The 27,957-nt window shown below is 58.8% G+C and overlaps 7 protein-coding genes across 7 annotated transcripts; all 7 read right to left on the bottom strand.

Annotated features, from left to right (window-relative positions):
- Positions 1–140: 140 nt before the first annotated feature.
- On the bottom strand, positions 141–5,477 carry JKF63_06091 (uncharacterized protein; the record flags this gene model as incomplete). The annotated part of the gene is made up of 1 exon (XM_067902043.1): positions 141–5,477. One exon carries the CDS (start codon positions 5,475–5,477, stop codon positions 141–143), a length of 5,337 nt encoding a protein of 1,778 aa, XP_067758390.1.
- A 1,645-nt stretch (positions 5,478–7,122) lies between these two features.
- JKF63_06090 (uncharacterized protein) lies at positions 7,123–9,108 on the bottom strand (the record flags this gene model as incomplete). Its single annotated transcript, XM_067902042.1, has 1 exon — positions 7,123–9,108. One exon carries the CDS (start codon positions 9,106–9,108, stop codon positions 7,123–7,125), a length of 1,986 nt encoding a protein of 661 aa, XP_067758389.1.
- Positions 9,109–10,178: 1,070 nt separating this feature from the next.
- On the bottom strand, positions 10,179–14,012 carry JKF63_06089 (uncharacterized protein; the record flags this gene model as incomplete). Its single annotated transcript, XM_067902041.1, has 1 exon — positions 10,179–14,012. The coding sequence occupies one exon, from the start codon at positions 14,010–14,012 to the stop codon at positions 10,179–10,181; it is 3,834 nt and encodes a 1,277-aa protein (XP_067758388.1).
- A 3,774-nt stretch (positions 14,013–17,786) lies between these two features.
- On the bottom strand, positions 17,787–18,743 carry JKF63_06088 (uncharacterized protein; the record flags this gene model as incomplete). Its single annotated transcript, XM_067902040.1, has 1 exon — positions 17,787–18,743. The coding sequence occupies one exon, from the start codon at positions 18,741–18,743 to the stop codon at positions 17,787–17,789; it is 957 nt and encodes a 318-aa protein (XP_067758387.1).
- A 1,078-nt stretch (positions 18,744–19,821) lies between these two features.
- Positions 19,822–20,286, bottom strand: JKF63_06087 (uncharacterized protein; the record flags this gene model as incomplete). Its single annotated transcript, XM_067902039.1, has 1 exon — positions 19,822–20,286. One exon carries the CDS (start codon positions 20,284–20,286, stop codon positions 19,822–19,824), a length of 465 nt encoding a protein of 154 aa, XP_067758386.1.
- Positions 20,287–21,304: 1,018 nt separating this feature from the next.
- JKF63_06086 (uncharacterized protein) lies at positions 21,305–24,370 on the bottom strand (the record flags this gene model as incomplete). The annotated part of the gene is made up of 1 exon (XM_067902038.1): positions 21,305–24,370. One exon carries the CDS (start codon positions 24,368–24,370, stop codon positions 21,305–21,307), a length of 3,066 nt encoding a protein of 1,021 aa, XP_067758385.1.
- A 980-nt stretch (positions 24,371–25,350) lies between these two features.
- On the bottom strand, positions 25,351–27,957 carry JKF63_06085 (uncharacterized protein; the record flags this gene model as incomplete). Its single annotated transcript, XM_067902037.1, has 1 exon — positions 25,351–27,957. The coding sequence occupies one exon, from the start codon at positions 27,955–27,957 to the stop codon at positions 25,351–25,353; it is 2,607 nt and encodes an 868-aa protein (XP_067758384.1).

Here is a 27,957-nt window from a genome sequence, read left to right as displayed (position 1 = left end):
ACACGCGGGACGGGAATGAAAGGCTTGAATATGTTCCATAGGAAACACCTGCATCCACATTTGCTGTGCAGCGTGGTGAGTTGAGCAGGGGAAGTCTGTGTGTGTGTGTGTGTGTGTGCTCTCACCTGAGCCTCGCTCCATCACACTCGCCATGCGTCGCACAGCGTGTCTATCCACTGGACATACCGTGCACAGGACACAAGAGAGACGCTCATCTGTTGAAATTCCCCTGCCGCGTTCGCACCCGTCGCCGGCACTTCGTGTAAATCGTCGCTGCCTGTCATGGCTGCAGTGGTGGGCGCTGTGTACCGAGTCATCGTTGTCGAAGGGCCTGCCAAGAGAAGATCTTCCTCTGTCGCCAGCTGGGCAAGCAGTGTCCAGCTGGTGCTGGAGTGAGATGGGCCACGAAAGGCTAATGGCAACCATGATGTGGCAAAGGCGTCACGGGAGCACGGGATGTGCCCAAGGAGGTTCTGCCATGGCGGGCATGACCGCTGCAGTGATGGGGGGCCATGCGAAACCTTTGGTGATCCAGGCGAACCAGTTGTGGAGGAGAGCGGGCGGCGGCTCTCATGCGCACGGCTGCGGCCGTCCTCTCTATTCCCAGATGCTGCTGTGGTGCGGCGCTCTTTAGGGGAGATCCACGCGCGGCTAGCAGATTCCAGGGAGCCCAACAAGACACCGTTCCAGAACGGCGTTAGGCGAAGCGCCTCCCAAGCGGAGTGCCTGGCGCTCACATTCGGCGACGGCGCTGCGGCGCCGTCCGTTTTGAGCATTGCCGACGAGTGCTGTGGTTGCATCACCAACATCGTTGCGAGAACATCACAGAGGGCCGCAGGTGGTGCGTTGACGTAGTCGTGCAGCAGGTCATCGATGATGCTGGCGACCGCGTAGAGGCACTGGACAACGCACAGAAGTCGCGGTGGACAATCCTGGTGCTGGGGTTTCTGATCGTGTCGACTTTTATCTGAGGCCGCCGCTGCCGCCGTCCACGACGCGTGGAGTTGCAGCAGTGCGCGAACCAGTGCAATGAAGAAGGAGCCGATTCCGAACTGTGCCTCCGTCGAGAGCGGTGACGGCATCGTGGGTACGGTGGAGGTCAATACGGCGTGGGTGAGGCCCGCGTTGGGGCCCCCGTCGGCATCACCGAGGACAGGAGTTGCATGGGTCGACGTGGTTATCGGGACGGCTTCGGAGGTGAATGCCCGCTGGGGATCGCTCAGCTGCTGCGGCGGCGGCCCGGATGCACATGTGGATGCTCTGGGACCTGGAGACTTTACCTCAACTGTCGCGGCTGGTGGTGGTGGTGGGTGCATGTTCGCCCTGTTCACGGAATGCGTGACGGGCTGCAGGACACCGTGGCTGCAGGGTCGGCTGCGGCTGCGTTTCTGGTCAGTGCTACACAATGCTGCTGCTGTGGCCATGCCACGAGCACGCCTGATGGCGACGGCACTTCTTCTGTGCGTCCAATGTGCCTCCAACAGCAGCCCCGAAATCGCCTGCAGAACATCAGCCCAAAGGTCTCGGGAGGGGCGGGAGGAGTCCCTCACAGCGGCGGAGAGACCCCACTCCCCGCAGGATAGCCTCGTCAGGTCCTTCACCTCCCTACGGTCGAGCTCTGTCGCGGCGACTTGCCTCAGCGACGTTGCGAGGGCTCGGCACCCAACATATGAAGCAGCAACCAAAAAAGCTTCGGTGAATGCACACGTAGCCGCCGCGGGGGATGACGCCCGATCCGGTGCATCACCGTAGCCGCCAACGTTGTTGTCATGAACATCACTGCCGCTCGCATCCATTCTCAGCAGACCGTCCACTGACGTCTCCTCGGTTTGGGTTCCGCAGTCTCCACTCCACAGTGAACGGCTTCGGGTGAAGCCGCGAGCACCCTGACAGTGCCCAAACGGATCCGCGATGCCGCGGGGGGGCGAAGTGGGGTCGTCAGTTCTGCCACCTGCTGGAGCTCCTGATACACTGCTGATGGGCGTTGGCGCGGTACTCACCACTGCTCCCCTGGCAGCCGCCAAGGCGTAGCGCTGCAGCATCTCTGTTGCACACCCCGGTTCGCTGCTCCAGCGAGCCTCCAGCACGCCAAGCTGTAACTCACACATCGTGCGCCCGCTTAACTTCGCATACTCGAAGAAGCGCGGTTGCGTCTGCATCAGATGCATCAGAGCGAAACAGCTGGCGAGGAGGGACACGGGGTCGAGCCGGCGCAGGACGCCGCCCGCCGGCGGCGAGGAGGATGATGATGATGGAGCACCCCACGTGTCGCTTCGCTTCGCACCTTTGACTGCTACACCTCCTGGACTGAGCTTCGTGGAGGTTCGGTGGGTGGCGCTGGCGAGGGGGGCTGAGGAGGAGGAGGAGGAGGAGGAGGGCACTCTACCAGAACGCGTGTTCGAGTTTATAGTGTGAGTGCCTTGACGACCGTCTGTTCCAGCCGGTTCGGTCAACAGCACTCGCCCATTAGCTGGGAGGCGCAGCTGCCGGATGAGTCCTCGCAGATGCCACTGTGCCAGCGCCCCCACGGCCATCACGGTGGCGGCTGATTCATTGCCACCACCGGTGCTATCCACTGCCGTGGACACACCAGAGATGCTGTTAGTGTTGCTTCTATTGCACACACTGCTGCGCACACTCCTGCTGGGTGCCATCACAGTAGACACCTCGGGGCGCCCATTGAGGCCGAAGCCAAAAAAGGTGGGCTTCGGGCTGGCGGCTCGCTTCTCTGTTGCCCCAGAAGCGGAGTATTCGAAATCAGCAACAGCAGTGGTGGTGGTGGTAGCGCTGCGCAGCGCACCTGTCTCTGACGTTTGATTACTCAGCAGCGGTTCACCGAGCGGTACTGAGAACCGTGACTTTGTCGCCGATGAGGACAGACAAAGCGAGCAGCATGCCATGAGGGTGGCCAGCGCTGGCGTCCAATCTTGAGGCACGCGCGCCGGTAGTTCCCATAGGCGCTCCATCAGCCCAGCGGGCGCATAGAGGTCGTTGCTGCTGCATGTAGGGGGCCCAGTGTCCTCGACACTCTTGTTAGCCGCGTGTGGGTTACATTGACTTTCAATTATGGTGGTTAGCGCTTCATGATAGCGAGACGGAGGGATCGAGCTGCTGCTCTGGCTGTTGCGCGGGGTGTAGGGAGGAGATGTAGACACAGGAGCAGCAGAGGGTGCTGACGACACCGAAGGCGGTGGGTGCGATGACATGAGGATAGTGGCATCTGCTGCTGCTGCTGCTGAGACTGGTGTGGCAGTATCAGGTGTGGAGGGAAACCGTACGTCATGCGATGATAGTTCGGCCTCCGCCTCGACGGAGTTGGCGCGCAGCCGCCCTTGGTCCTTTATGAGCTGTGCTGCGGCGTTCTCGTCATCCTCGTCGTCGTCCAACCAAAGCGTCTTTCCTAGCTGAGGTTTTTTTGCTGCCTCAGCGGTAGGGAGGCCATCACCAGACGGGGACCCGTGATGTCGAGAGCACTCGCTAGCGTCACCATTGCCGCTGTGGCTCCCCTGATCGACAGAAGGAGCGTTGACGGTGGAGGAGAATGAAGCTATATTTCTTTGCAGTACCGCTGACATGGCTGCCGTCGCCGTCGCTGGCGACGCGGTGAACAGATCAGCCATGCGCTGCTCGTGACGGTGCAGTTGAACGTGCAGCTGGTGAGCCGTCACACTGCACAACGCCACGACCATATCAGGCGATTGCCAGAGTGCACCGGAATGCTGGTGGTGCTGCTGATGCAGGATTTGTTGAACGGCCCGCTCCGCTGCAGCGAGCAAGCGATGCTGCCGTCCTTGTTCCTTCTCCTGGAGCTTAGCGAGGAGAGGCCCGTGGCGGTGTTGAGGCTCTACTGGCGCCAGTTCAGGGGATGAAAGAGTAGTGTCAGGATCGCGCGTGCTATTTTTGTGGTGCCCAGCTCGGAAAAGGGTGAGCACATCACGTAGAGCCGACACGAAGTGACTGCCATCTCCTGCAAAGCTCGACGGCTCGGACTCGCATGGTTCGTTGCAATGGCCTCCTCCGTCGGGCTGCTGCTGCTGCTGCTGCTGCAGTGGTGGTGGTGGTATAAAAACATCACAGGGACAGATGTCGTTGCACGTCTCCTCGACTATGGTGCACATGACTTCTGCAAGTGCAAGCGTCTTGGCAGTAGTGCTGAGCAGCCCGCGGTTTCCTCGATGCGATGGGGCCGAGACACTGACAAGGATACCGCCATTGGGCTGCGGCTGCTCGGAGTCGATGGAGGCGCTCGCCTCTGCTCTCTTCGACGCTCCTCCACGGCAGACAAAGTCCAGCAGACCCGGCCCCTTCGCCACCGGCACGCTGTCTTGGTGGACCAAGCCCGCCGCACGCAGCCATGTCCCGGCCGTCTCCAGTGCCCACCTGGCCTCCATCAAACCATCCTCATCCTCACCGACGGCGCCCGATGACGGCGGCGGTGCCGCTGGTGCTACCCCAACTTCTCGGTTGACATGGGATAGAGACATCACGAGTGTATCGGACAGGTGCCCTACCGCATAGATCCACTGTTTGACCTCCCTGTTGCACAGATCTCGATGCACGAGACGGTAGGCGCGCCTTTGCCTTTCCTCCTCCTCGGTGGTGCTCTCGCCGTTTTCATGATGGCCACATGAGCACACTTGCAGTGCTTCCACAATCGCGCTCACCACATCACAAACGGCGCGCTGACGCCGCAGGAGCAGAGGCATGTAAAGCGGCAACAGCTTCTGAAGCGCTTCGCGACAACTTCGTTGTTGCGCCGGAGACGGGAACGACACCGGTTTGTCGGTCTCGACGGTGTCGCTGTCGCTGTCGCCTCTTGGCATCGGGGCCATGCTCCCAGTGATGTGCACACCACTGCCACCACGTTGCCCACTCGCGCACTCCAGCAGTGCGACAAGCAGAAGTGGAAGGAAGGCTGCATGCAAGTCGTCTACGCGGGCCACACCCTGTGGGCAGCTCAGGACTGACGGCAAATGTGATCCCTTGCTTGGCTGTTGCGGAGGCGGAGAGGAGCGCTGCGACGAAAGCGGTGCTGCCGTCCAGGGTACCGCCGTCAGGGACGGGGGCTGCTGTTTGCGCACCGGCTGCTGAGTTCTTCTCACGACCGAAGGGACGACCAACCGCACTGCTTTGGTAGGGTCACGGGCATTGCTCATGCTCATGTTGGAGTCAGAGCAGCGATCCAAAAGTCTCTGCACCACAGAGTCTACGAGGATGTCGTCTTCCAGGTGATGCGCGTGCATCGCCGGATCGCTCGCAGTAGAGCGATGAGAATGGGCGTGTGGGGTGTCAGGTGTGTGGCCCATCGAAGTGAATGACGTTGCCGCAGCGGTCAACAGCTGCTGGTTCACTGTCGAGGACACACCAAGGAGGTCTGCCAAGGCGAAGTAGCGGAGGAGCTGCTGTTGCCGCCGCCACGACTCGGAGTACACAGAAGCGGCATCATCAATGGGCCCAGAGGCCGCAGGACACGTCATTTCACTGGGGATGCGTCACGACCACACGTGCGGGGTGCGCCGCGCGGGCATCCACAAACACGACCGTGCGTGACAGGGAGAGATTCGGGTGGGTGGTGGTGATGGTGGTGGTGGGTGGGTGGGTGGGTGGGGGGGGGGGTGAGGCGCTTCCGGCTGGGTTGCGTCTTGTCGAATAGAGGGAGGGAGGGAGGGAGGGAGGCACGTTCACTCGGCTGTAGTGGACGTGTCCGTGTGCGCAGATAAAGGCGTTGGCACACGCGCAAAAACACGCATCTTTTTTTTTCAAATACGAGACAAACATGCTGAGGGGAAGAGGGAGAGGTGGAGGAGGAGGGGGGGGTGAGGGTGGTGAGAGAGAGAGAGAGCGGAGACACACCATACTTGGTGGCTGGTGTCCGTAGAGATGAGCCCGGATGCCGCCAAACCGCTGGCTCAAGTAGGCGTCAAAAGTGACGCTCGACACCCTGTCAGGAGATGTAGGGGGTTTGGGGGACAGAGAAAGATATGACGCGGCTCCTCCCAGACTACTTATGGGGATCCATGTAGGCCGGCGAGGTCCAGCGGTTTGACGTAAACTGCCCGCCCCCCCACACACACATATATATATATATACACACATATATACATATATACACACATATATATATACATATATACACACATATATATACATACACACACATATATATATATACACACACATATATATATATATACACACATATATATATATATATACACACACACAGAGAATGCATCGCTGTCTATGCCCAGGTGGAGGGAGTCGGAGGCCCAATCCGCGTTTCGGTAGCCTTAAACTCGTAGAGACATGCGTTGATCGCTTTTGTTTGGAGATTGAGCACGGATGTGTGAGGGACATCATTGGATAACAGAGATTCAATTGGAGGCTACTGCACAGAGGAGGGGGGTTTGAGGTGTGTGAAGAAGTGAAACAACACACAGACGCAATCACCTGAGGCGTTGGGATCAAGGGAGCGCAAGACACGCGGGGGGGAGGGAGGGAGGGAAAGGGGGCGCGTGCAAAAAAAAAAAGCGCAAGGTTGCGAATGGCATCACATCGTTCACCAACACAAACACACAAAAACGGTTTAGCTATCATACATACATGAGGGGGGTGGGGTAACATACACACGGGGACTCACGAGGGGGCGAGTGACGGGTGAGACCCGTCACTCACATACCACACAGTACATCCATAGGGAAGAGGAGGAAGAGGAGGCGAGATCTCCTTGACAGACATATCATCATCACATACACAAAGATCAAACATGACCACACACACACACACACACACACACACACACACACACACAACATCAAACCCAGCCACCCGCTCACACCTACAACACACGCATATGCAATCAAGAAACACACAGACACACACACACACACACACACACACACCCGGGAAACAAAATACAACGAAGTGTTTTTTTTTCACAAATATCGAAGGAGAAGGGTGGGAGGAGGAGGAGGAGGTGTGGCGGTGGGTGATGTGCACGTGTGTGTGTGTGTGTGTGTCTTCCTCGTGTCAAGGTGAAAAGGCTGGCGTGCAGAGATGCAGCATCAATACTGCTTCTCCTTCACGCGCGACACCGGCCTTTTTTCTATCTTTCCTTTTTTTTTACGCCATCTCCTCCTTGTTGCGTCGCAGTTGCATCTGACGCTTTCGTGCCTTCTGCTGCTCTCGCTCCACTGTGGCCATTGACATCATCTTTAGCTCCTGCCGGTCATGGATCTCATTCTCAGGATAGTCTTCAGAGGATGGAGCAGTCGAAGCACTCGGAGCTGTGCTAGAGAAAGCCGCACAAGCCGCCTGTACGTCGCTATTACTGCCCCAAGAACGCCGCTGCGCTGGCAATGAATGACCACCCGCTGGAGCCATGGTCACCGGCGACGGAGCAGCGCCGTCAGTGAGCAGCGGCAATCCGTGCACGCGCTGCGCCTTCAGCACATCGGGGATTCGCACGTTTGTGCCCGGTATCAGGAACTTGACTTCGCTCATCGTCCGTGCGACGGCCTCCAATTCTCCAGGAGAAAGATCCTCCAGCATTACGCGGAGTTTGGAACCGCAGTTGCGCAGCAGATCGATCACCAGGGTCGTCCGAAAGCCGGGTTGCGAGAAGCTTTCCGGGCTAACGGCGGCGTTTGTTGATGCATTCAGCGTGATGGAAAGCGCGCTGGGGACGGATAGCTTCTCGGCCAGGTACTGGACGCCCAGATCCACTTCGCGGAGGATCTCGGCCAGCTGGTGGTGCTCTTCCTCCGCTGCCTCGAGCTCGTCCTGTCGCTGCTGGAGGTGAAGGCGGAATTCCTCCACCACAATACGACGCTCGTGACGCCGGTCCGCGAGAAGGCCGAAGTCGCCCACCTCAGCGCCTCCAGCTCCGGTCGCAGCGTTCTGGTTTTTGTCCATCGCGCCATCGTTTCTATTGACAGCGACGGAACGACTGGTATCCTCGTCCGCTGCGCCGTGTGTGTCGCGGGCGGTCCGCATCGCACGCGCGGATACAAGCGCGTGGCCGGCGCGGTGATTTACCTCTTCCCACTCCGACTGCAGCGCCTTCTTCTCCTTTTCTAGCTCCTGCATACTGGCGTCAAGTTCTGCTGCTGTGGCCTGCAGCTGCACGTGGTGATCTGAGCGCTCGCGCAGCTTCATGAGGACGTCCGTGACGCTCGTACCCATGGTTACATCACGTAGACGGATGTACGCTATCTTTTGGCGCTGGATTTGCTCCAATTCCTCTGGAGTGATGGACGTGGTGGACATCGTGCGGCTGCGTTGCCCGCGGCGACGGACGCTGCCACTGGAGACGTTGGCTGCGCTCTGCATTGTGCGTGTGTGCCGCTCCTCCTGCTGCCTGAGTTTCAGCAGCATAGTCTCGTGCTTCTTTTCCAGCTGCTGGCGCTTCTCCTCAATGAAGGTGCGGCGTTCATCGAGGTCTTTGCGTTGCTTCAGCCGCTCTGCGGCGAGCTGCGCCTTCAAATCTGCCACCTCCGCCTTGGCGACATCTCGCGCCTTGGCTGCGCTTTTCCAGACGGCCACCAGCTCGCCCAGATCCTTGTTCGCGCACTGCAGGGCCTGCTCCGTGGACGACACCTGTGTATTGAAGCCGGCCTGCTCCAACTGCAGCCGTTCCAGCAGTGTTTCGTACGTGCGCCGGATTGTCTGCACTTCGCTGTGCTTGACAAGACACTTGTCCAGGCGGTTCTCAAGCGCGCGGATCTTGTGAGCGACGGAGGAGTCGCTCTCCAGTGTGCCGTTGCCCTCCATCTGTATGTAGCGGTTCTCCTCGTTGGTTCGATCAATCCATTTGAGCAGCTCCGCGTTCTTACCCTTGACCGCATTGAGGCTGCGCTTCAGCACGCACATTTTGTTATGAAGAAGATCTTCTTCCTTGCTGTAGTGATCCTCGGAGGACACGTCGCGCTTGCCGCGAATGGCCTGGTTTAGCACGAGGCGCAGCTCTTTATTCTCGCGGCGCAGGGAAGTAAGCTGCTCGTTGTTGCGGCGTACCTCGGCTTGGAGTGTCTCCAACTGATTGCGCTGCCCCATGTCGATAACCGACTGGCGCGTCTTGGCAGTGCGCTCTGTAGCAATCGTGTTCATGATTAGCACGGAGGATAAGAGTTGATAAAATAATAAGTGGTCGTGAGCTATGTCGGGTGTAACGTGTGTGTGTGTGTGTGTGTGTGTATGTGGGGAGGGGGTGACTGACTGGGCGCTCGTTTGTCAGGGGAGCTGTGCCATGTAGAACACGTTTAGACGCGAAGTTTTTTTTTCTTTTCGGGGGTGGGGAGAGGCAGGGTAGACGGGCGCCTGGAATGTAAACGCAAAGCACACACACACACACCCAGTCTTTCTTTCCCTGGAATACTTGATGCTGTCTGGGGTGGGGGAGGGGGGCTTGAGGAAAGTTGCAGGATTGGGGAGAAGCAAGCGTGGCCGTGGAAGCGTTTTTTTTTTCGAGGAGATGAGAGTGTGGGGTGTGGGTGATGTATGGGAGGACGGAGGAGGGGGGGGGGAGGGAGGAGCTAGATAGGACAATGGGAATGGGCGAGGCAGTGTGTGTGTGTGAGAGAGAAGGGGGCGGTCAAGGTTTTGACGCTTTACAACTCTCACTGGAGCTCGTTCGTTGATGTGCGCGCACGTGTGAGGCGTTTGAGATGAGAGAGGGGTGGGGGAGGAGGAGGGAAAGTCACTGACTTTTGGTGAGCGGGGGCCATCATTTACTGGTTGAGGTAACACAGAGGCACCTCCCTCCCGCCTCCTCGTGATACCGATGTACACACAAAACATATACTCGCAAAGACTGAATGTAGGGGAGGGGGGGGGTCTACCAGAGCTGTTGTGCCTATCACCCCCCTCCTCGTAGTGCTGGGATGTGTCTAGTGGGGGAGATGAGAGGGGTACCAGAAGAGGCTAAAGCCTATCGCTTCAAGTGGTGTTGACCATCACAACTGGGAGAGGGAGTGGGGGGGGGGGGCAAAGAGTATATGTGGCGTCTGTTACACATCAGCAGTGACCCCCCCCGTTTTCTACTGTGTGCAGTGGACGCAGTTGTAATGTTGAGCAGCTCCACGTTGCATTTGAGACGGACCCACGGACGCATCAAGACATAGAGCACTCCCTTGTTACACGTGTCAAGACGACACCTCCTCTACGTTCGTGTTGCTTGCTCATGTCGCTTCGTGTTGCGGCTCCTCCTCCAACACGACCACCGGCGATGCAAGCGGCGTCTCACGTCCGACGACGCTGCCCCATTTGGCCGCATTGGCTGCTTGCCAGATGCGCAGCAGCGCATGAGGGTCGGCAAATGGCTCGTCGCCGTCCCACCGAACGTGCACGATGGTTGGGTTTATGTATCTCTTCACGCGGCTTCCGTGTCTGGAAGCATCGGTGGTGACGGCTGCATCTGCGGCGCAGTGTTTGCCAAAGTAGGCCGTAGCCAGCGTCTCCGCCCATGAGCACTGCGGGGATGCCGTTTGATCTGCGCTGGTGTTGACAAAGGTCTCGCTGTGGCGATTGATTTGAATGACCTTTGCGTGCTGTGCTGTGATGTGTGACGTAACAGCCGCAGCAACGGTCCAGCCTCGCACAAGCGCACCGCGGAGATGATGCAGAAACACTAGAACCACCTCTGGTAAGAGCAGCTCGGCCACGAGGGCCGAGAACGTCTGCTGCGACTCCGGGCGCAACGTGAGGGCATTCTTGCCGCTGGTGCGTGTGGGACTCGCATACTTCACCGTGGAGACCGTTGACGATGGCTGAGCGCCAGCAGAGGGGGCGGAGGAGCCGTTTCCAGAATCCCGTGGGAGGTCGTGAAGGGAGGCGCACATGCTTGAATCCAGATTCGCACATTTGGGTGATACCGATACGTTCCTTTCACTGTAGCATGCGTCGATGGTGTCATTCTTGCAGTGTGCGACTGCGTAAAAATACGCGGGTGCTGTGGACGGGAAGGGCGGCGAGAGCGGCGCTGGTGCGTCTGTTGTCGACACCGGTGATGTCAACTGTTTTTTTCTGAGGGGTGAATGCAGGCGCACGCCGGATGCGTGGATAACCTCGTCCCATAGATCGGGGGAGATGCCCAGGAACAGCCAATACAGGTACACCAGCACGACGATCAGCAAGACTTTGCACTTGATGCCTGGTAGCAGGAAATATGACCACCACAGCTGTGCGTTGATGAAAATACACTCTTGTAGCTCCTCCATCACTATCGCCAGCTGCTCAAGCTTGGGTGAGTACCACCGCCGTATCGACATCTCACGCCGAGCTGCCGAGGTGCTGACGTGCATCATCGAGTCCCACCACGCCCGCGCTGCGTTCTTCGTGGGCGACGCTACGGTTTCCCAGAACTCAATCCACGAGCGCCACCACTTGACCGACAGTGACGTGCCCTCGGCTGCCGCCGGCAAGGCGGTGCCAAACGCGTCGCGCAGCGAGGCCACGTTCATGACCAGAACGAGTGGCGCCATCACCACGATACGCACCACTTGCAGCACGACGTTGACGATGCCGAGGATGGTCGTTGCCAATGTCCACACCGTATCGAAGACGATCATCAAGGGCAATTTAAGCAGCGCCAGCACAAACTGCACAATGGGCAGATAAAAGAGCTGTACGATGTACGTCTGCGAGACGAAGGAGCCGAGGCTGCCAAAGATGGTCACAACGACGGAGATCAAGTAGGTGACGAGGACGGAGACACGAATTGTGAAGCGCTGCTCCACCCACCGGGTCAAGGGCTCCAGCGTGTGCTCCATGAACCGCTTCAACTGCGGTAGGTGTTTATACAAGTCGTAGAGTCCGACAGCAAGTGACAGGAGTGGCCAAAGATTGGTGAGGCACGAGTAGAACAGGCGGAACAGACGACGGTACGGCAGTCCAGTAGAACTGTAGAGGATAGACCACGTCGGCATGCCGACCTCGACCATGGAGAGGAGCCGCTTCTGCACCGTCACATTTGAAGTGTACGGATGTGTGCCCGGCTCCGGCACCAACAGCTCGCGTAACACACTGTTGAAGACAGGATCGGCTGTGTACACGCTGATGACGACTTCTCCATGCGAGGACGTCAGCCGTGGCTGCACAGGTGCCGCCGGGTGGCATCGCTGCGGCTGCGACGTGTGATCAATGATAGGGTTGTTCGCAGCTTCCGCAACAGGGGTGACTCTGGCATCGTCTGCGGCGTTGCAGGGAGACGTTCTCGGAGACTTGGCAGTAGTGCCATTATTGCAAGGGTTCCGTCGACAAGAGTCGCGTGCACTACTGCAGCTCTTGGGCACCGTGGGGTTGGTCCTTGGTGATCTGTAGGGGTCACTGTTCCGTTGGTGTTGACAAGGTTGGGTGCGAAGGTTCTTGGCTGCTGCTGTGAGCGAGGTGGCGGTGGCAGCCGATGATTGGGATGCACCGCCGCACCTTACGTTTCCCATACTTTTGAAATTTCGCAGCGCATCGGACAGGCTCAGTGGCTGTGAGAGGTGGCTGCGGTCCACTCTCCCCGCAGCCCCGGCGAGATCGACACCCGTGGTGGTGATATTGTGTGCCGCCTCGCGACCCCATTTTGTATCCGTTGTGGTTGTTGGCAGCATCCATGGTGACGATGGGGACTGACTCGACGGGCTGCCATCTTCGTGCAGGAGTGCCTCTCCAGGGAATGTCGACGGCACCGTGACCACGCTACTGCTGCGATCGAGACTGCCGCGGCCAGACGCCGACACGTCGTTTGATTGCTGCAGCCTTCGCTGCCTGTAGCGCTGGTTCGCTGCGCGTGGACGGGGGACCTGATTCGTTACGCCAGCAGACCACTGGTTTTCTATGAGCTCCACTGCTTCTTCACACTGATAGTACGCCAAGGCGTCGCTGAGCAGGGGGAAGAACCACGTCCGAGCCGCTGTGGCTTCGATCGAAAGTCGATGCGAAGTGAGTCGAGGCGCGTAGTCCATCGCCGTCACATCGGCGTGCGCCACCACCACAGCCTCAACGCCATCAGTGTTGGTTGGTGGGACCACACTCACCGCAGTATCGGCCCCTCCGACGGGCGACCCCAGATGATGGCGGCGGGTGTCACCATCACTGCTACTTTCCATGCCGTCATTGTCGATATCGCTGTCGTTGTACGTACTCAGGTCACCTAAATTGCTTCCGATCACCGTGGCCGCATCAGCGGCGGATCGGGTGTGTGTGTTGTTCACTTGAGCATCGCGAATGCGCGCACCTGCGGCTGTGTCGCGGTAGGTGAACCATGGCGCCTCACCAAAGATACGTGTACGAAGCGCCTGCAGGAGTGCGGAGGGCTTATTCCATCTCCAGCGCTTTAGCATGCGGGCGTTACTACGGGATGTGCGGTGGATCTCTGCGCTCCCGCCACTACTGACTACGCCGAGTTCGGACCGTGTGGCCGCACCGCCTTCGCCTCCACTTGACGTCCAAGACGCGCCAGCGACGATGCTCGGCCCGCACCGCTGCGTCTGCTCTGCCTTTGTGGTGGTGCGGTCCTCCGGCACCGCCTCTCCACGGTTCAGTACTGGCGTGACAAGGAAAACAAATTGGTCACGTGGCTTCGCTGTGTGCAGCCAAAGCACCGTGTGGCCCGCTATCTCACCTCCACGCAGGCGGCGATGGTTGAAGTAGTCGCGCCCACCCGCTGTCGTGGACCAGCCAGCGATAGTGAGGTAGTGCAGCTGTACAGGAGCGACCACTTCTGTTCCCTTGGGGAAGAACACACTGTCGTGCGTCGGAATCACTCGCGGCACACCCGAAGGCAGGTGGTGCACATGGCTACCCCCACCGCAGTTTGCGCCGCGGACGCCCCGGCGAACGGCTGATGACGGCTGTTGCTGTTCGCACGGTTTCTTAGAGTACTCTGTGCTTGCCGAACCGGCCGGAGAGGGTGAGTGTGCGTGCTGAGCATGGCGAGGGGACGAGGATAGCAGCCCCCGTTCTTGTTGTGCTACGGATGCTGCTGCGAGTTTTAGCGGCGTCGTGGCCATTCCTGGTGTCACCATATGATCGGCTGACGGTATGCTGGCCGTCTCTGAATACACTTCGCTCGTATCGTCTCTGGCAGTATGTGCGTCATCATCAGCGGCGGATGCTTCAATCGAATGGGTGTCGGGGCCATATACAGTGAGGGGAGGGCGAGACGGCGACCACACTATAGAGTCTTTGTTACATGCGCTGGCTTCTGCCAGGGGGGTGGCGGGGAAACTCGCCCCCGTTGCCGCTGCTGATGGCTCACTGATGCCCAGTTTCTGTGGTTCTCTGAGGTTCAATGGAGCTAGGCGTCGCAACATCGACGAGTGCAATTGTGAGCGCGGCGTCACGGCTAGAGAAATAGGCTTGATGGGAGAAGCTGAGGGTGCAGCTGCCGGCACACCCAGCGCCGAGGATAGTGCTGACAGCTGATGTTGTTTTTCACCTCTCCGCCGCGAAGGAGTTGATGCCCCGAGCGCACTGGAGAGCGTGACGTACGGCGCTGACAGTGGAGAGGTGGGGCTGAGTGGCAACTGTGCGGCCGTGTTATGGGAGTCCTTGCAATGTGACAGGCCTCCCACATTCACCCCGTCACAGGAAGAAGGCATATACATGCAGAGGGGTGGGCTCAGCTGCTGTCGTTGCAGCACCTCTGTGCTGTCGCCGTCGTCGTCGTCGTCTTCGTCGCTGCACCAGCCACTGTTGCGATACACTTTTTTTGTCCGTGCACAGGCCACTGAGCGGGGAGGACTTGGCTGATGCGCAGATCGTTCCTCTACTGGTGAGGGCTGTCTGCCGTGACTGTCACCACAACCACCGGTACACACGGTCAGTGACGACGTTGACCTTATCAGCGTATAAGAGGGAAGGGAACAGGAGGAGGTTTCTGGGGTTGCCTCCATACGAGCAGCACTGCGGCATCCTCGTTCCGGATCGGTGCCCTTGTCAAGTAAGCGGGCGGCATCGCTGCAGACTGTAGCTGCATCCCAAATTTGTGCTGCCGCCTTCTCGTTTGCGGGGACCTCGACCACTTCACGTGTTGAGGAGCTCGATCCTTCAAAGCGATTCGAGGTGCTGCCGGCGGCACTGCCGCCTACATTGACCCTGATAGAGGACGCAGGGAAGGAGGAGGGGCTCGCGACGGGGCGCCGACAACACGGGGTGGATGTGCTGGATAACGGCATTGCAGAAGGGGGGTCTCCACATACAGACACATTATACACTGTCACACAAGTACGTATGCGTACGTCTGAGCGTGCGTGCGTGTGTGTGTGCCCCAGAGAAGCGCAACGAAAAAAAAATAAGAAGTGAAGGGAGCAGACACGGTCCACGAAATTCAGACGCGACACGAATTAACGGAAGGAGGAAGGGAGGGAGGGGGGGGAGGGGGCGTGAGGGAGGCGTGCGCTCGCTCTCTCTCTCTCTCTGACAGGCAGACACAGACAGACACGTGCGCTGGGTAAAGTACCGCAAAAAAAAAAAAGGGTGATGGAGGGAGAACACCAACAGAAGAAACGAGAAGAAAAAGTACAAGGGCCAGTAAATTGGGGGAAGCAAGGGGAAGGAAGAGGGGGGGGGGGGAGGGATGGAGGTGATGATGGTGACACTGAGGCCAAACGACACGCACCAGCACACATCAAGTACGTGTGTGCACGTGAGAGGAGGAGCGGCTCTGGGGAGGAAGCTCTGTCAGCGAGGCCGGGGTATACAACAGTGCCACGTATCGAGGGAGGGGGTAGAGAATTCGTGTCGTTCGCAGACGGTCGCTGAGCCAGTTTATGTTGGCCTGTCTGCTGCTCCCCTCACCCCCCCGTGGCTGTCCACGCCTGGCAGGGGGACGCTCAAAGATCAAAGGTTGCAAGTGGCGAAGGGGGCCGGAAGAGAGAGAGAGCGAGAACAAAGAGAAAGCGTAGAAGAATGTAAAGAAGTGTAATGTAATGCACGCGCTCGTCAAAGTGCATGTTTAGTGAAGTTTTTGCAGTTTCTCTCTGGGTTTGTGCGTGTGCGTGTACTTGTGTGGCAGTTACATACATGTAGGTACGTGTGTATATACCTATCTGCTCGCTTACACACGGAGAGACTCTTCGTACTCTCTGCGTGCGTGCGTGTGTGTGTATGTACAAGTGAGAGGAAAGGGGGGGAGAGGGGGTTAGGGAGAGGCACTTCAAGGTACTTGTTGTCGCTGCCTTCGCCTCAGACGCGAAGGTCATGCATAATAATCAACGTGGGAGGGCTGGTAGGAGCCCGCGCAGGGTTGTTAGGCACCTGCTGTTGTGGTGCGTTGCGTGTAGGAGGGGAAGGAAGGTCTGGCGCATCGGCTTCATGAATCCGTTACCATCTTCTTCCGCTGATACCTCTCTGGCACAAGTTCTCGGATGTCACAGAGAAAGAGAGGGGGCACGGTGGTGTGTGGATGGGCTAGAGAGGGTTTTTAGCCACTGCATAGAGGAGCTCTGTATGCGGCTTGTTCACTGCCCCCCCCCTTCCCTCGCTTGCATGTGTGTGTCATCTTGTGAGAAGTGCCGCGATACACAGAGGGTGGTGTGTGCGCGCATCTCGTCGAGTACGCGACATGTCGTTTCTGTTCCCTCCATTGTCATCCTTACACCCCCCCTCCCCTCCCTCCCTCCCCCTCCCCCTCCCCTCAGTGCCACCAAAGCCCTTGGCGACGGTGCAGGAAGGATGAGTGTAGAGCACAACAGCACAACAGCACACACACACACACACGGACCCAGACAGCAGACAGACAGCCCGACCCCCTTCCCCGAAAATATCAAGACGGAGTATAAAGGTCAAATGCTGTTAAGTTGTTATCTTTTGCAGTATTTGAGGAGTTGGAGGCCGATGCCAAGGAGGGTGTGACCTTCAGGAGGTCGGCACAAATTGCGCCCGTATAATGGGGTGGTGGGGGGAAGGGGGGGGAGGTGAGGGATACTCAGCCGGAAAAAGAATAGAAAAAAAGAAGAAAGCATACACACACACACACACACACGCACACCAAACTTTTGTTTTACACACCTCCTTTTTCCTAGTCCTCCTCACAATTTTTTTTTTAGAGGGGGATTATCTGCATGAAGGCTGTGTACATAGATTGCGCACTACAGGGGCCAACAACGATAGTGGCCAGTGCGGGGCGGGTGGTGGTGGTGGTGGGGGGGGCCATGTGCCCAAGTTGTGTTCCCCTCTACCCTCCCCCTTTTCTTTTGAAATAAAAGGGGGAGAAAAAAAAAAGAAGGCACGCAGTCCACGTGTTCGCAATGGTGAATGAGCGTGTATATAAAATTGAGCGAACTTAGAAGTGAAAAAACACAAACACAAACACACGTGCATACGTACGTCCGTGCGTTGGAAAAAAAAAGAGAAAAGCAGGGCTGCCGAACAAATAGCTCGTATGCCGGTGGTGTAGGCATGTGTAACATTGCGTACGCACGCACACACACGAACATACACACATGTTTATTGATAGGGGGTGGGTGGGAGGGGTGGGTGAGTAGGAAGAGGAGAGAAGAGGGACATAGGAGGAAGCATAAGCTCACAACAAGAGTTACGCTGCAGGGTTATCTTTGAGTGTATCCTCGCCGCAGTCACCCTGATCCCACCCGCTATACATTCATTGTGTGCGTGTTTTTGCATCTTCTCCAGTCACCTAACTCCCCCCCTTACTACTATACCACCATCTCCCACTTCCCTTCCCCCCCCCCTCCCCATTGTGTGTTGTCCTACTTATTTTCAGGTTTGATATTCTGTCAAAGAGTTCGCTTCACTGGCGCTCTTTTTGGGTTCGCGAGCGGAGAGCCGTTGGCCAGCTAAGAGTTGGTGCGGATACGGTTCCAAAACTGTTTGGCCTTTTTTTCGTAGCTGTTGTCCTCTTTTTTACTGGTTGCGCTGCCGCTTCGACTCTTCTTCGAAGTGCCAGTGGTGCTGCGTGACTGCTGTTCCACAGCCCCACGGCGTTCCATCTTCGAGTTCGTCTTCGGAGAAATCTCTGTGGCAGACAGCCAGACACCGCTCGAAGGTGACTCAACGGATATCTGCTTCAGCGGTGCTGACGAGATGGTGTCGCGCTGCTCCGGCACCAAGAACTCCTTCACTGGCTTCTCCAGACTGCTGCGACTGCTTCCATTCGGATGTGCCTCGAGGTCCTCTGTCACCTGACACGCGCAGTCCTCCAGCTCTGAAGTCTGGAGGGGTTGTGCCATGGGCGTTTTCTCAGCGCCTTCCTTCCTTACTGGCGGCATTGTGTCCGGCATATCGCTTGGGTGCTCCTGCTCTCCTGGTGTTTCCTGTGTCCTTCGCACCGGAACAGGGGGCAACGGTTGCAGGGTCAGGGCTTTGGATTGCTGCTCAATCCCTTTTATCCGTGAGACGTTGTCACCCCAGATGCGGTAGCGGACCTCATAGCCCTCAGGAGCGTAGACGACAATGGGAAGCTTGCTGTTGTAAGGGATCACGAGTTTATCATGAAGGGCAACGAAGGTGGCCGCGTGTTCTTTGTTCATCGGGGTGTGATCGACGGTGCGGGTGTCGCCCAGCGCCACAACGTAGTACGGGTAGCCGGAGCCCGGCACCGTTTCCTCAGACACCGTACGAGTAAGCCGGTAGAGACAGCCATCCTCGCAGTGCTCAGGTCGACCAGGAATGATCTGCACATACAAGTGATTCTGTTCGAGAGCGAGATCTTGCTGCGGCAGGCGGATGATCTTACGCACCTGGCCAGGTGCGGCTGCAGGGTATGGCATGTGGTCTCCATCAATGTCGAGCATGATGGAAAAGCCTGGGTGATGGGCTGTGATGCGACGGTAAAAAAAGATCAAAAATTGTTCTGGCAGATTTTCTCTGCCGCATATATGTGTGTGTGTGTGTAGTTGAGCACGACGGCACTACGGAGCAGAATAGATGAGGGCTAAAAAAGGAGAGAGGGGTGGGTGGGGAGTTGTGGAAGAGAGAGCAGTGCTGCGACGTGAGTGAACGCTGCAATGGCTGCGAAAAATCTCCCCAGTTAAAGAGAATAACAACGCACCACACCAAACGGAGCGGGTGTGAGTGAGTGCGTCAATGGAAATGAGCAATGAGTCAAATAATTAATTCATAAATCAAGCGTGTGACCACAGGAGTGTGTGTGTGTGTGTATGTGTGTGGTGATGGCTGGGTGATGGGGAGGAAGGAAGGGAGAAAGAGCCAAGGAAGAAGGTAGAGCCGCGCCTCTCATTTTCTGGCTGCTCGAAGATGTCTTGTTCATCATTTCTCAAGCAGCGACACGGATGCACACACGTGCGGCTGGTGGGGGTTTACTTGGTTCCATCTCTATTACGTAGGCATGGACGACCAGGCAGCCAGTCCACAATCATGTTGAGGTAACGTTGCACGCGGTTGTGTGGGTGGGGTATACACAACATCGCACGCCAATTGCTTTGGCCCCCCTCTTTCACACACACACACACACACACAGTGAAAAAATATGACGATGTAAAAAGAATCGTTCAGGCTATAGCTGCATGGGAGATCAGCTATAAGAAAAAAAAAGTGGAGAGGGAAAGGGGGAGAAAAAGCATAATAAAAATAATAAACATATATATATATATATATATATATATATATGTGAAGCATTCATGAAGGGAGTTGACAAGCGCGGAGACATGTGGAAGGCTGACAAAAATGAATTACCAAGGTGTTTTACCGATGGGGAGGTGTAGGGTGGTGGGGGAGGGCCGCAACACCGATACACGCACACACACACACACAGAGGAGGAGGAGGAGGAGGAGAGGCAGAACAAAACAAATAGCGGTCAACGCAAAGACTGCACCCGTAAGATGCCACAACTTGCGCGGGGTGAGACCTCTTCACATTTCTTTAGCTTTGATGCTCGTGGCCTTGCCATCGTTCGAGAACTGCGCGTGCCAGATGCGATAGCGCAACTCGCCGTCCTTCGGCATGTACACCACAATGGGGAGTTTGCTGTTGTACCTGCAGAATTTTTCTGTGCGCATCGACACAAACCGCGGCCTTTTTTGCGCTGCATCGCCGAGGGCCGCCATCAACGTCCCTGCCGTCACTCCCAACTTTACAACAAAGTAGGAATAACCCCAGCCGCTGATTGTCTTCTCCTCGATGCTGCCCCCAAGAAAGTAGCGGTTGGCACCATCCAAATCTTCGACGCGGCCGGGAATGAGCTCCACCTTGTAGTCTCTGCTCTCCGCTTCGTCGCCCATGGGGTCAAGAAAGATGACGTAGCGGCGCTGGTCCGAATCTGGCTCGGGGTACGGAGCCTTGTACTCGGCGAGCGTTTTACGAGCGTTAGCAGGCATTTTCTTCACGTGTGTCGGGGTATTGAGGTAGTAAGAGGTGCCTCAAGTGTGTGTGTGTGTGGTGGTGGTGGTGGGGGGGAGCGGTGCCGATGGACAAGATGTGTATAGCTACGTGTAGGTGGCAGAGTTTTTTTTTTGGGGGGGGAGGGGAGGGGAGGAGGTAGGGGTGTAAGATGGGGAAGATCAGACGAAGTTTACCGAGCGGCAATTGAACTAATCAGTGATGCCCCCCGCCGCCGCCCCCTTCTCCGTCGCCGTCACTCTGCTCTCATCTCGTTTGCATGTGCATCCATCCACCGAAGTTGTCCTTGGATGGAGGAAAGGGGGTTGGGTGGGGGGATAGGTACCGGGAGTATTGACCAGCTCTACAGACACCACCACGACCACTGCGAGGCGAAGGGCCTGCATGCATGAGAATCTGTACGTTTTCTTGCACGACGAGGTGATGGGGGAGGGGAAAGACAACCCAGGAGCTGCGTTCATGGGCGGCGACGCTCCTGAAAGGGGTGGGGGGTGGTGGGTGGGTGGGGGGCGGGCGATACCTACAGAGGGGTGTGTGCATTATGTTCGCCGATGTGCGTCTGTATAAATGATATGGAGAATTCTAACAAGTGCGAGGAGGGAGGGGGGGGGGAGGACTGCCGAGAGATGCATCAGAGGTGCGCAATATCGTCTTAAAAAAAATTAAACCACTACACAGAGCTCAATCAAAGCGACTGCTGTCAAGGGCCTCCACTTCATTGCGTTGCGTGGCGCCCATTTACCTCTTTCACGCAACACCGCCACCGTCGCCGTCAACTCCCTCCCCCTCCCCTCCCCCCGCCTGTCTCTCTCCCCCCAACTTCCAACTTCTGTTTAGCGCAACCTTCAACAACAACAAAGACGCGCGTGTGTGGATAGATGGACTACAACATAGGCGACCTCGATGACTGCACAAATCGTCGAGGTTTGAACCCTGTGGAGAGGGAAGAGGAGGAGGTGTGTGTGTGTGTGTTTGTGTAAGTGGAGCTAGCGGTCCTCAAATCTCGGCGTCTTGGCACTCGTGACGTGCGAGCGCCTTGTCGTCCTCGTCCTCGTCGTCGTCGTCGTCGTCCTCGTTGAAGGAACCGAAGAGGCGATTCCATTCCGCGTATCGCCGCACCTCCGTTGGCCCCACGCTTGGCTTTAGGCGCTTCAGGGCTCGCTTAAAGTCTTTGCACTGCACCGGTCGCAGATCGGCAGCAGCCACTGCGTTGAGCTGCATGATGGACATCTCGCGAAGTGGCCCCATGGCGGCTTCTCTGCACAGTTGCTTCAAGTCGGCACCAGAGTAGCCCTCAGTGCTGCGCACAAGATTGTCCAGATCGGCGTCAGTAAGTGTATGGGCGACCGAAGGGATTGAGGTCGTGATGTTGGTGCTGGAAGCCTCACTTGTGTTGCCGACATCGCTCACCTTGCCTGCTTCACTTGGGCCGAGCGACTTGAGAAGACGCTGGATTAGCTCACGCCGGGCCGCCTCGTCCGGCAGCGGTATGTATAGACGCTTCTCCATGCGCCGTCTTGCCGCCTCGTCCAGCTCATCTGGGCGATTCGTTGCCCCGATCAGGAGTACACGATCTCCGCGGTCGGTCGCCACCCCGTCCAGCTGCACCAAGAACTCTGTTTTGACTCGCCGTACAGAGTCCATCTCCCCCTCCCCGCGTGCGGACAGGAGCGAGTCGACTTCATCAATAAAGATAACGCTCGGCTGCTTCACGACGGCGACGGCGAAAAGGCAGCGCACCAACTTTTCACCATCGCCCATCCACTTTGACATGAGAGAGGAGGAGGAAATGTTGAGGAAAGTACACGCCGCGCGGTTGGCGATGGCGCGGGCGATCATCGTCTTGCCTGTGCCGGGTGGGCCGAAGAGCAGCAGCCCGCGTGGTGGGTCGCGCAGCCCCACAAAGAGGTCAGGACGGCGCAGCGGCCATACAATGGCTTCCTCCACACTCGACTTGGCGTGCTGAAGCCCTGCAATGTCGTCCCAGCCCACCTGCTTCGCACCGGCGCCGTGATCCAGTATCTCCATCGCCACTTGTGTCACGAGCTTTGGGTCCAGTGGCAGTAGGATCGGCGGAACAGAGCCGTCTGGCAAGAGAAGGGAGGAGGGGTAGCTCCCGCTGTCGTCGTCCCCATCGCGTTGATTATGGTTTACGGTAGCCGAGGCGGCGCTGCCGTCCGCGCCGCGGGCCCCGCCAGCGCCATTGACTGGCCCAGTTCTGCCGCCTGCCTTTCCTGGAGATGGTGCCGTTATGCTCTTCAGCACCGTCTGCACGTCGGTGGTGCCTGCTGGTGGTGCTTGCTGCTGCTGCTGCTGTTGATACGGGGGCTGAAAGCCGGCATTGCGCCGCAGCCCAAGGGCAGGAGAACGATTGCTGAGGTACGCGGAGCTCATGGCACGTCCTTGGCGAATGTCGGTGAGGAGTTGTTCACCAGCCGTTACGAAGCCAGCAGCAGTTGTAGATGGGCCGCCGCTGCTGCACGGCGACAGGTGGTTCCTGGATTCCGGAGCCACCGCTGAGGCATGTGAGCCTCGTTCATCTGCTCGCTCAACGCCCCCAACGCTCCCACTGTTGTCAGCAATGTGGCGCAGGTTGTACTCGTACGGTGGGGCTTTGGAAGGGATGCCCGCTTGCTGCTGCTGCTGTGTCGACTGGTTGAACCAGGAACGCTTCGCAGAAGAGTCGAATGGTGGAGGCGACTGCGGTTGACACCGGTGCACCACTGTCGAGGAATCGTCGCCTCCGGTGAATGCCGCGAGGGTCGTCTGGCGAAGCGGCCTGGGCGGCGGCACAGTGGGGATGTTCTGATTGACTTGCCACAAGGTTTCGTGTGGGCGCGGCGCGCCGTCACGGAGTCCCGCGCAACTTTCCGTGACTCGAGTCGCCCCACCATACACATCAGCGCGGTCCTCCGCCCCTTCCTGCGACGGCTGCTGCTGCTGCTGTTTGGGCTGTAGTGGGACGGCGGCCTTGCCGACTGCAGTGCCGCCACGACGTTCGCCGGTTCGAACTCCAAAAGAGAACGAGGACTGGCGCGTCGGTGCCACCGCCGCGGCCTTAGTAGGTGGTGCGACGAACGGCGGCGGCGACTGTGACCGGCTTCGCGACGGTGGGGTTGCTGATCGTGATCGAGAGGCTGCCACCTGCGCCCGAGCAGAGGTAGCCCGGAGGGGGACAGGAGGGGCGGAGCAGCCGGTGGCACTGACGTGCTCACTCAGGGGAATTCTGGCGCCCGCAACGCGAGCGACCCCCCGAGGTGCTTCGTCGGCGTTGAGCTCTGCAGGACTGCGAGGCCGCCTCCGGCGCAGCGCGCATGTCGCCACTGGAGATCTGGCGCACACAGTAAACGACTCTGTGTCTCGCCAGCTGTTTCCCTCGCCGTTTGACGGGGCGTCATCATTTTTGCGGCGATCTGCCTCGTCGTCCAGGAGCCAGCGCAACATGTCCGAGCCTTCTGTTTTCAAGGCGGCATACATACGCTGCATGCCGGCAAGCTCTGCTTCAATCGGCTGTCCACCCGGCGAGAGGCATTGCACCTGGGCAGCTGCAGCAAGAGAGCGCAGTGTTGGGCAGTCACCGTGCGAGGTGCACCATAGGCGAAGAACAGATCCCCACAAGGTACACCCGGGAAGCGCGTCGTTGACAACGGATAGCTCCGCGTTGCCTTGGGATGGCTCATCGAAGACTTCTGTTGTAGAGAACGGAGCCGAAACTCCAGAGTCACTGCGCTGCGAGTCCGCCAGCATGATGGCTGTCAAGGGCGGGATGTAACGCATGCAGGCCTCTGCGACTTGATGATGCGCAGACGACTCGGCGGCGGTGGGCACAGCGTCACCGCCGGGCCCTGCACATTTGCCTTGGATATCTTCGTTCGCCCCTCCCTCACTGCGCAAGACACGTTGACGCCGGTTGATGAGGCAGAGGTACGGGAACAACCAGCGAAGATCATCTGTGGCGGGGTGGCGGGGTGGGGCAGTGTGGGAGGTGGGGGACGTGTGCTTCTGTGCGTCATTCTGCATAGCGTCGACATGCCCCTTGATGGAGCGAAGGGTGTTGAACATATGTCTGCGCCGCGGACGGACGGGCGGGCGGGGAGGGGGGAAGGGGCAGAAGGTAGGTGATGAGAGAATCCCATATAAGACGCCGCTGTCCTCGTCGGAGCTGCCCACACTGAGTCGTACTGAGTTTCTGCACTTCAGGCAACTGCGTAATACATATAAGTATGCACGTATATGGCTGTGCAGCTCAGTTGTCTGCACTCGCTGCACGGAGGGAAGGGGGCAGTGCTGCTAAGCCCCCAAAGGGTGTGGAGGGAGAACACGCGAGGAGGACCAGCCGTAGCTCAGCGCAAAGCAACAACAATGCGTACCCCATTCAAGGGAGAAGGGTAGGGGTAGGGGTAGAGTAGAAAGGCAATGCAGCTCATATCTGTGAGGGGGGGGGGGTGCACAATAGATGCACAGCAGGTTTACAACGGTGCGTGTGTGCTTGTCCATTGAAAGCTTATGCTTGTGTTTGCGCACCCCGAGAGGCCCACTCGGTGGTTTCTTGTACTGGCGGTGCTGTGGGAGGGAGATGACAAGGCGGTGGGCTGATGCAACCCGACGTGACACAAGTATAAAAAGCAGGGTAGACAAACACACACACACACACACACACGCGCGCGCGCAGGCACGCATAGGGCCCTACTCTCTTTCTTTTCTCACCATGGACAAATACTATGACTATGCCCACCCCGCAGACGTTGACGGCCGAATCCGTGATGAACAGTAAAAGCGATCACTCAGGGAAGAAGGGGGAGGGGAGTCGAGCACACGTATACGCAATCGACTCTCCCCCATCCGTGCGTGCATCAACAGCAGCGGCGCGAGGCGATTTAGGCGGAGGAAGGAGACGTGTAGATGGTGGTGAGTGAGGGGATAGGCCGTGGAATAAAAGATTGCAAGTCCAGACATACGACTTGGGGTGCAACCGCATCGTTGTTACATCAGATGAATGTGTTGCGCTTCTCTCTGCCCCCCCCTCCCTCCCTCCCTCCCCCTCATTCCCCACGCGATCCTTGCCCGTGTGGCGTGTGGGTCACAGGGCCAGAGAGGTATGGCATTACGCCCTCCCACCATGCCAGCAAACCCACGATTCTCAGTAGGTACCAGAGCACCCAGGAGCCTTCCCGCAGCTGCACTGTTGCGTTCTGCATGGCCCTATCGAGGTTGTCGCTGAAGTCCGCTGCAGATGTGGCGCTGGCAGCCTCAGCGACGTGCTGTCTGGTCTTGTTATCGTGACGTATCATAACCTCAGCAATCGCTGTCAAGACTTCTGCTACCCATGGCGACATCTCTGAAAGAGTGCGGGCACCAAGGGCGGCCGCTGTCGGCGTTAATAGCTTCAGGGCACCATCCAGGCCTGCTACGACGTTGGCGTGTACTTCACGAAGGCCAAGAAGTTCGCCGCCACAGGAACAACTTTGTACGAAAAATGTGCCGACTGAAGCCGACGTTTGGCGCACCATCGCTATGGGCTCTCGCTCCTTTCTGCTTTCCAGATTCGTCGCTGCTGTCCGCTGTTCATCACTGACCGACTTCACCGTCGCAAGAGCATACGCCCTACGCCACATGTCAGGGAGTCGTAGGGAGATCGTCTGCCAACCCTCCAGGACGCTCCGCCGAGTTCGCTGGATTTGAGGGTGCTCTTCTCCTTCTAAACTGCCATGTTCACCTGCCACGACCGTTTGCGTGTACGCCGCCACAAGATGCACTACCGTGCCGTAGTCCCTGATGGCGTCGCCGTCGCGATGATGGGAGGTCGCCCTGCAGACCTCATTGTTGGTTTCTTCCTTCGAAAGCTGCCATGCGGCGTGAATACATCTCAGAACTGGGGCTTCGATGGACACAGCGCTGCGATAGAGCTCTGCAGGCGCTGACGTCTCATCCTCGCACGTGTGAGCGATTTTCCCCAGCAGCAGTTGAACTGCGTGCGCCCAGCTCTCTCTCTCCACAGCACGCTCCGCCTCCTCGGCCATCAGTCGTTGGCGCTCCGCTTCCTCGGCCACCAGTCGCTGGCGCTCCGCTTCCTCGGCCATCAGTCGCTGGCGCTCCGCCTCCTCGGCCACCAGTCGCTGGCGCTCCGCCTCCTCGGCCACCAGTCGCTGGCGCTCCGCCTCCTCGGCCACCAGTCGCTGGCGCTCCGCCTCCTCGGCCATCAGTCGTTGGCGCTCCGCCTCCTCGGCCACCAGTCGCTGGCGCTCCGCCTCCTCGGCCACCAGTCGCTGGCGCTCCGCCTCCTCGGCCATCAGTCGCTGGCGCTCCGCTTCCTCGGCCACCAGTCGCTGGCGCTCCGCTTCCTCGGCCATCAGTCGTTGGCGCTCCGCCTCCTCGGCCACCAGTCGCTGGCGCTCCGCCTCCTCGGCCACCAGTCGCTGGCGCTCCGCCTCCTCGGCCATCAGTCGTTGGCGCTCCGCCTCCTCGGCCATCAGTCGCTGGCGCTCCGCCTCCTCGGCCACCAGTCGCTGGCGCTCCGCTTCCTCGGCCACCAGTCGCTGGCGCTCCGCCTCCTCGGCCATCAGTCGTTGGCGCTCCGCCTCCTCGGCCACCAGTCGCTGGCGCTCCGCCTCCTCGGCCATCAGTCGCTGGCGCTCCGCCTCCTCGGCCACCAGTCGCTGGCGCTCCGCCTCCTCGGCCATCAGTCGCTGGCGCTCCGCCTCCTCGGCCATCAGTCGCTGGCGCTCCGCCTCCTCGGCCACCAGTCGCTGGCGCTCCGCCTCCTCGGCCACCAGTCGCTGGCGCTCCGCTTCCTCGGCCACCAGTCGCTGGCGCTCCGCCTCCTCGGCCATCAGTCGTTGGCGCTCCGCCTCCTCGGCCACCAGTCGCTGGCGCTCCGCCTCCTCGGCCATCAGTCGCTGGCGCTCCGCCTCCTCGGCCACCAGTCGCTGGCGCTCCGCCTCCTCGGCCATCAGTCGTTGGCGCTCCGCCTCCTCGGCCACCAGTCGCTGGCGCTCCGCCTCCTCGGCCATCAGTCGCTGGCGCTCCGCCTCCTCGGCCACCAGTCGCTGGCGCTCCGCTTCCTCGGCCACCAGTCGCTGGCGCTCCGCCTCCTCGGCCATCAGTCGCTGGCGCTCCGCCTCCTCGGCCACCAGTCGCTGGCGCTCCGCTTCCTCGGCCACCAGTCGCTGGCGCTCCGCCTCCTCGGCCATCAGTCGTTGGCGCTCCGCCTCCTCGGCCATCAGTCGCTGGCGCTCCGCCTCCTCGGCCATCAGTCGTTGGCGCTCCGTCTCCTCGGCCATCAGTCGCTGGCGCTCCGCCTCCTCGGCCACCAGTCGCTGGCGCTCCGCTTCCTCGGCCACCAGTCGCTGGCGCTCCGCTTCCTCGGCCATCACTTGTTGGCGCTCCGCTTCCTCGGCCATCAGTCGCTGGCGCTCCGCTTCCTCGGTCACCAGCTGCCGAGGCGACAGAGCCGTGGGGGACAAAAGGGCGACTGCACCGAGGCGATTTTTACGTCGCTTTGTCAGTTCACGGCCTTTCTGGTCGACTACCTGTCCACCGGCCTTTGTGGTATTCGAGGGGCGAAGTCCTCGAATGCCGCTGCTGAAGCCGGGCGGCGCGGGCGCGTAGGCTGCCGACAAGTTGGCGTGAGAGGTGACACAGTGCGGCAT

This window comes from Porcisia hertigi, chromosome 15 (genome assembly GCF_017918235.1).
Source record: "Porcisia hertigi strain C119 chromosome 15, whole genome shotgun sequence".
NCBI classification, from domain to species: Eukaryota; Euglenozoa; class Kinetoplastea; order Trypanosomatida; family Trypanosomatidae; genus Porcisia; species Porcisia hertigi.
The sequence above is the reverse complement of the archived record's forward strand: the minus strand, read 5'-3'. Positions and strand labels throughout refer to the sequence as shown.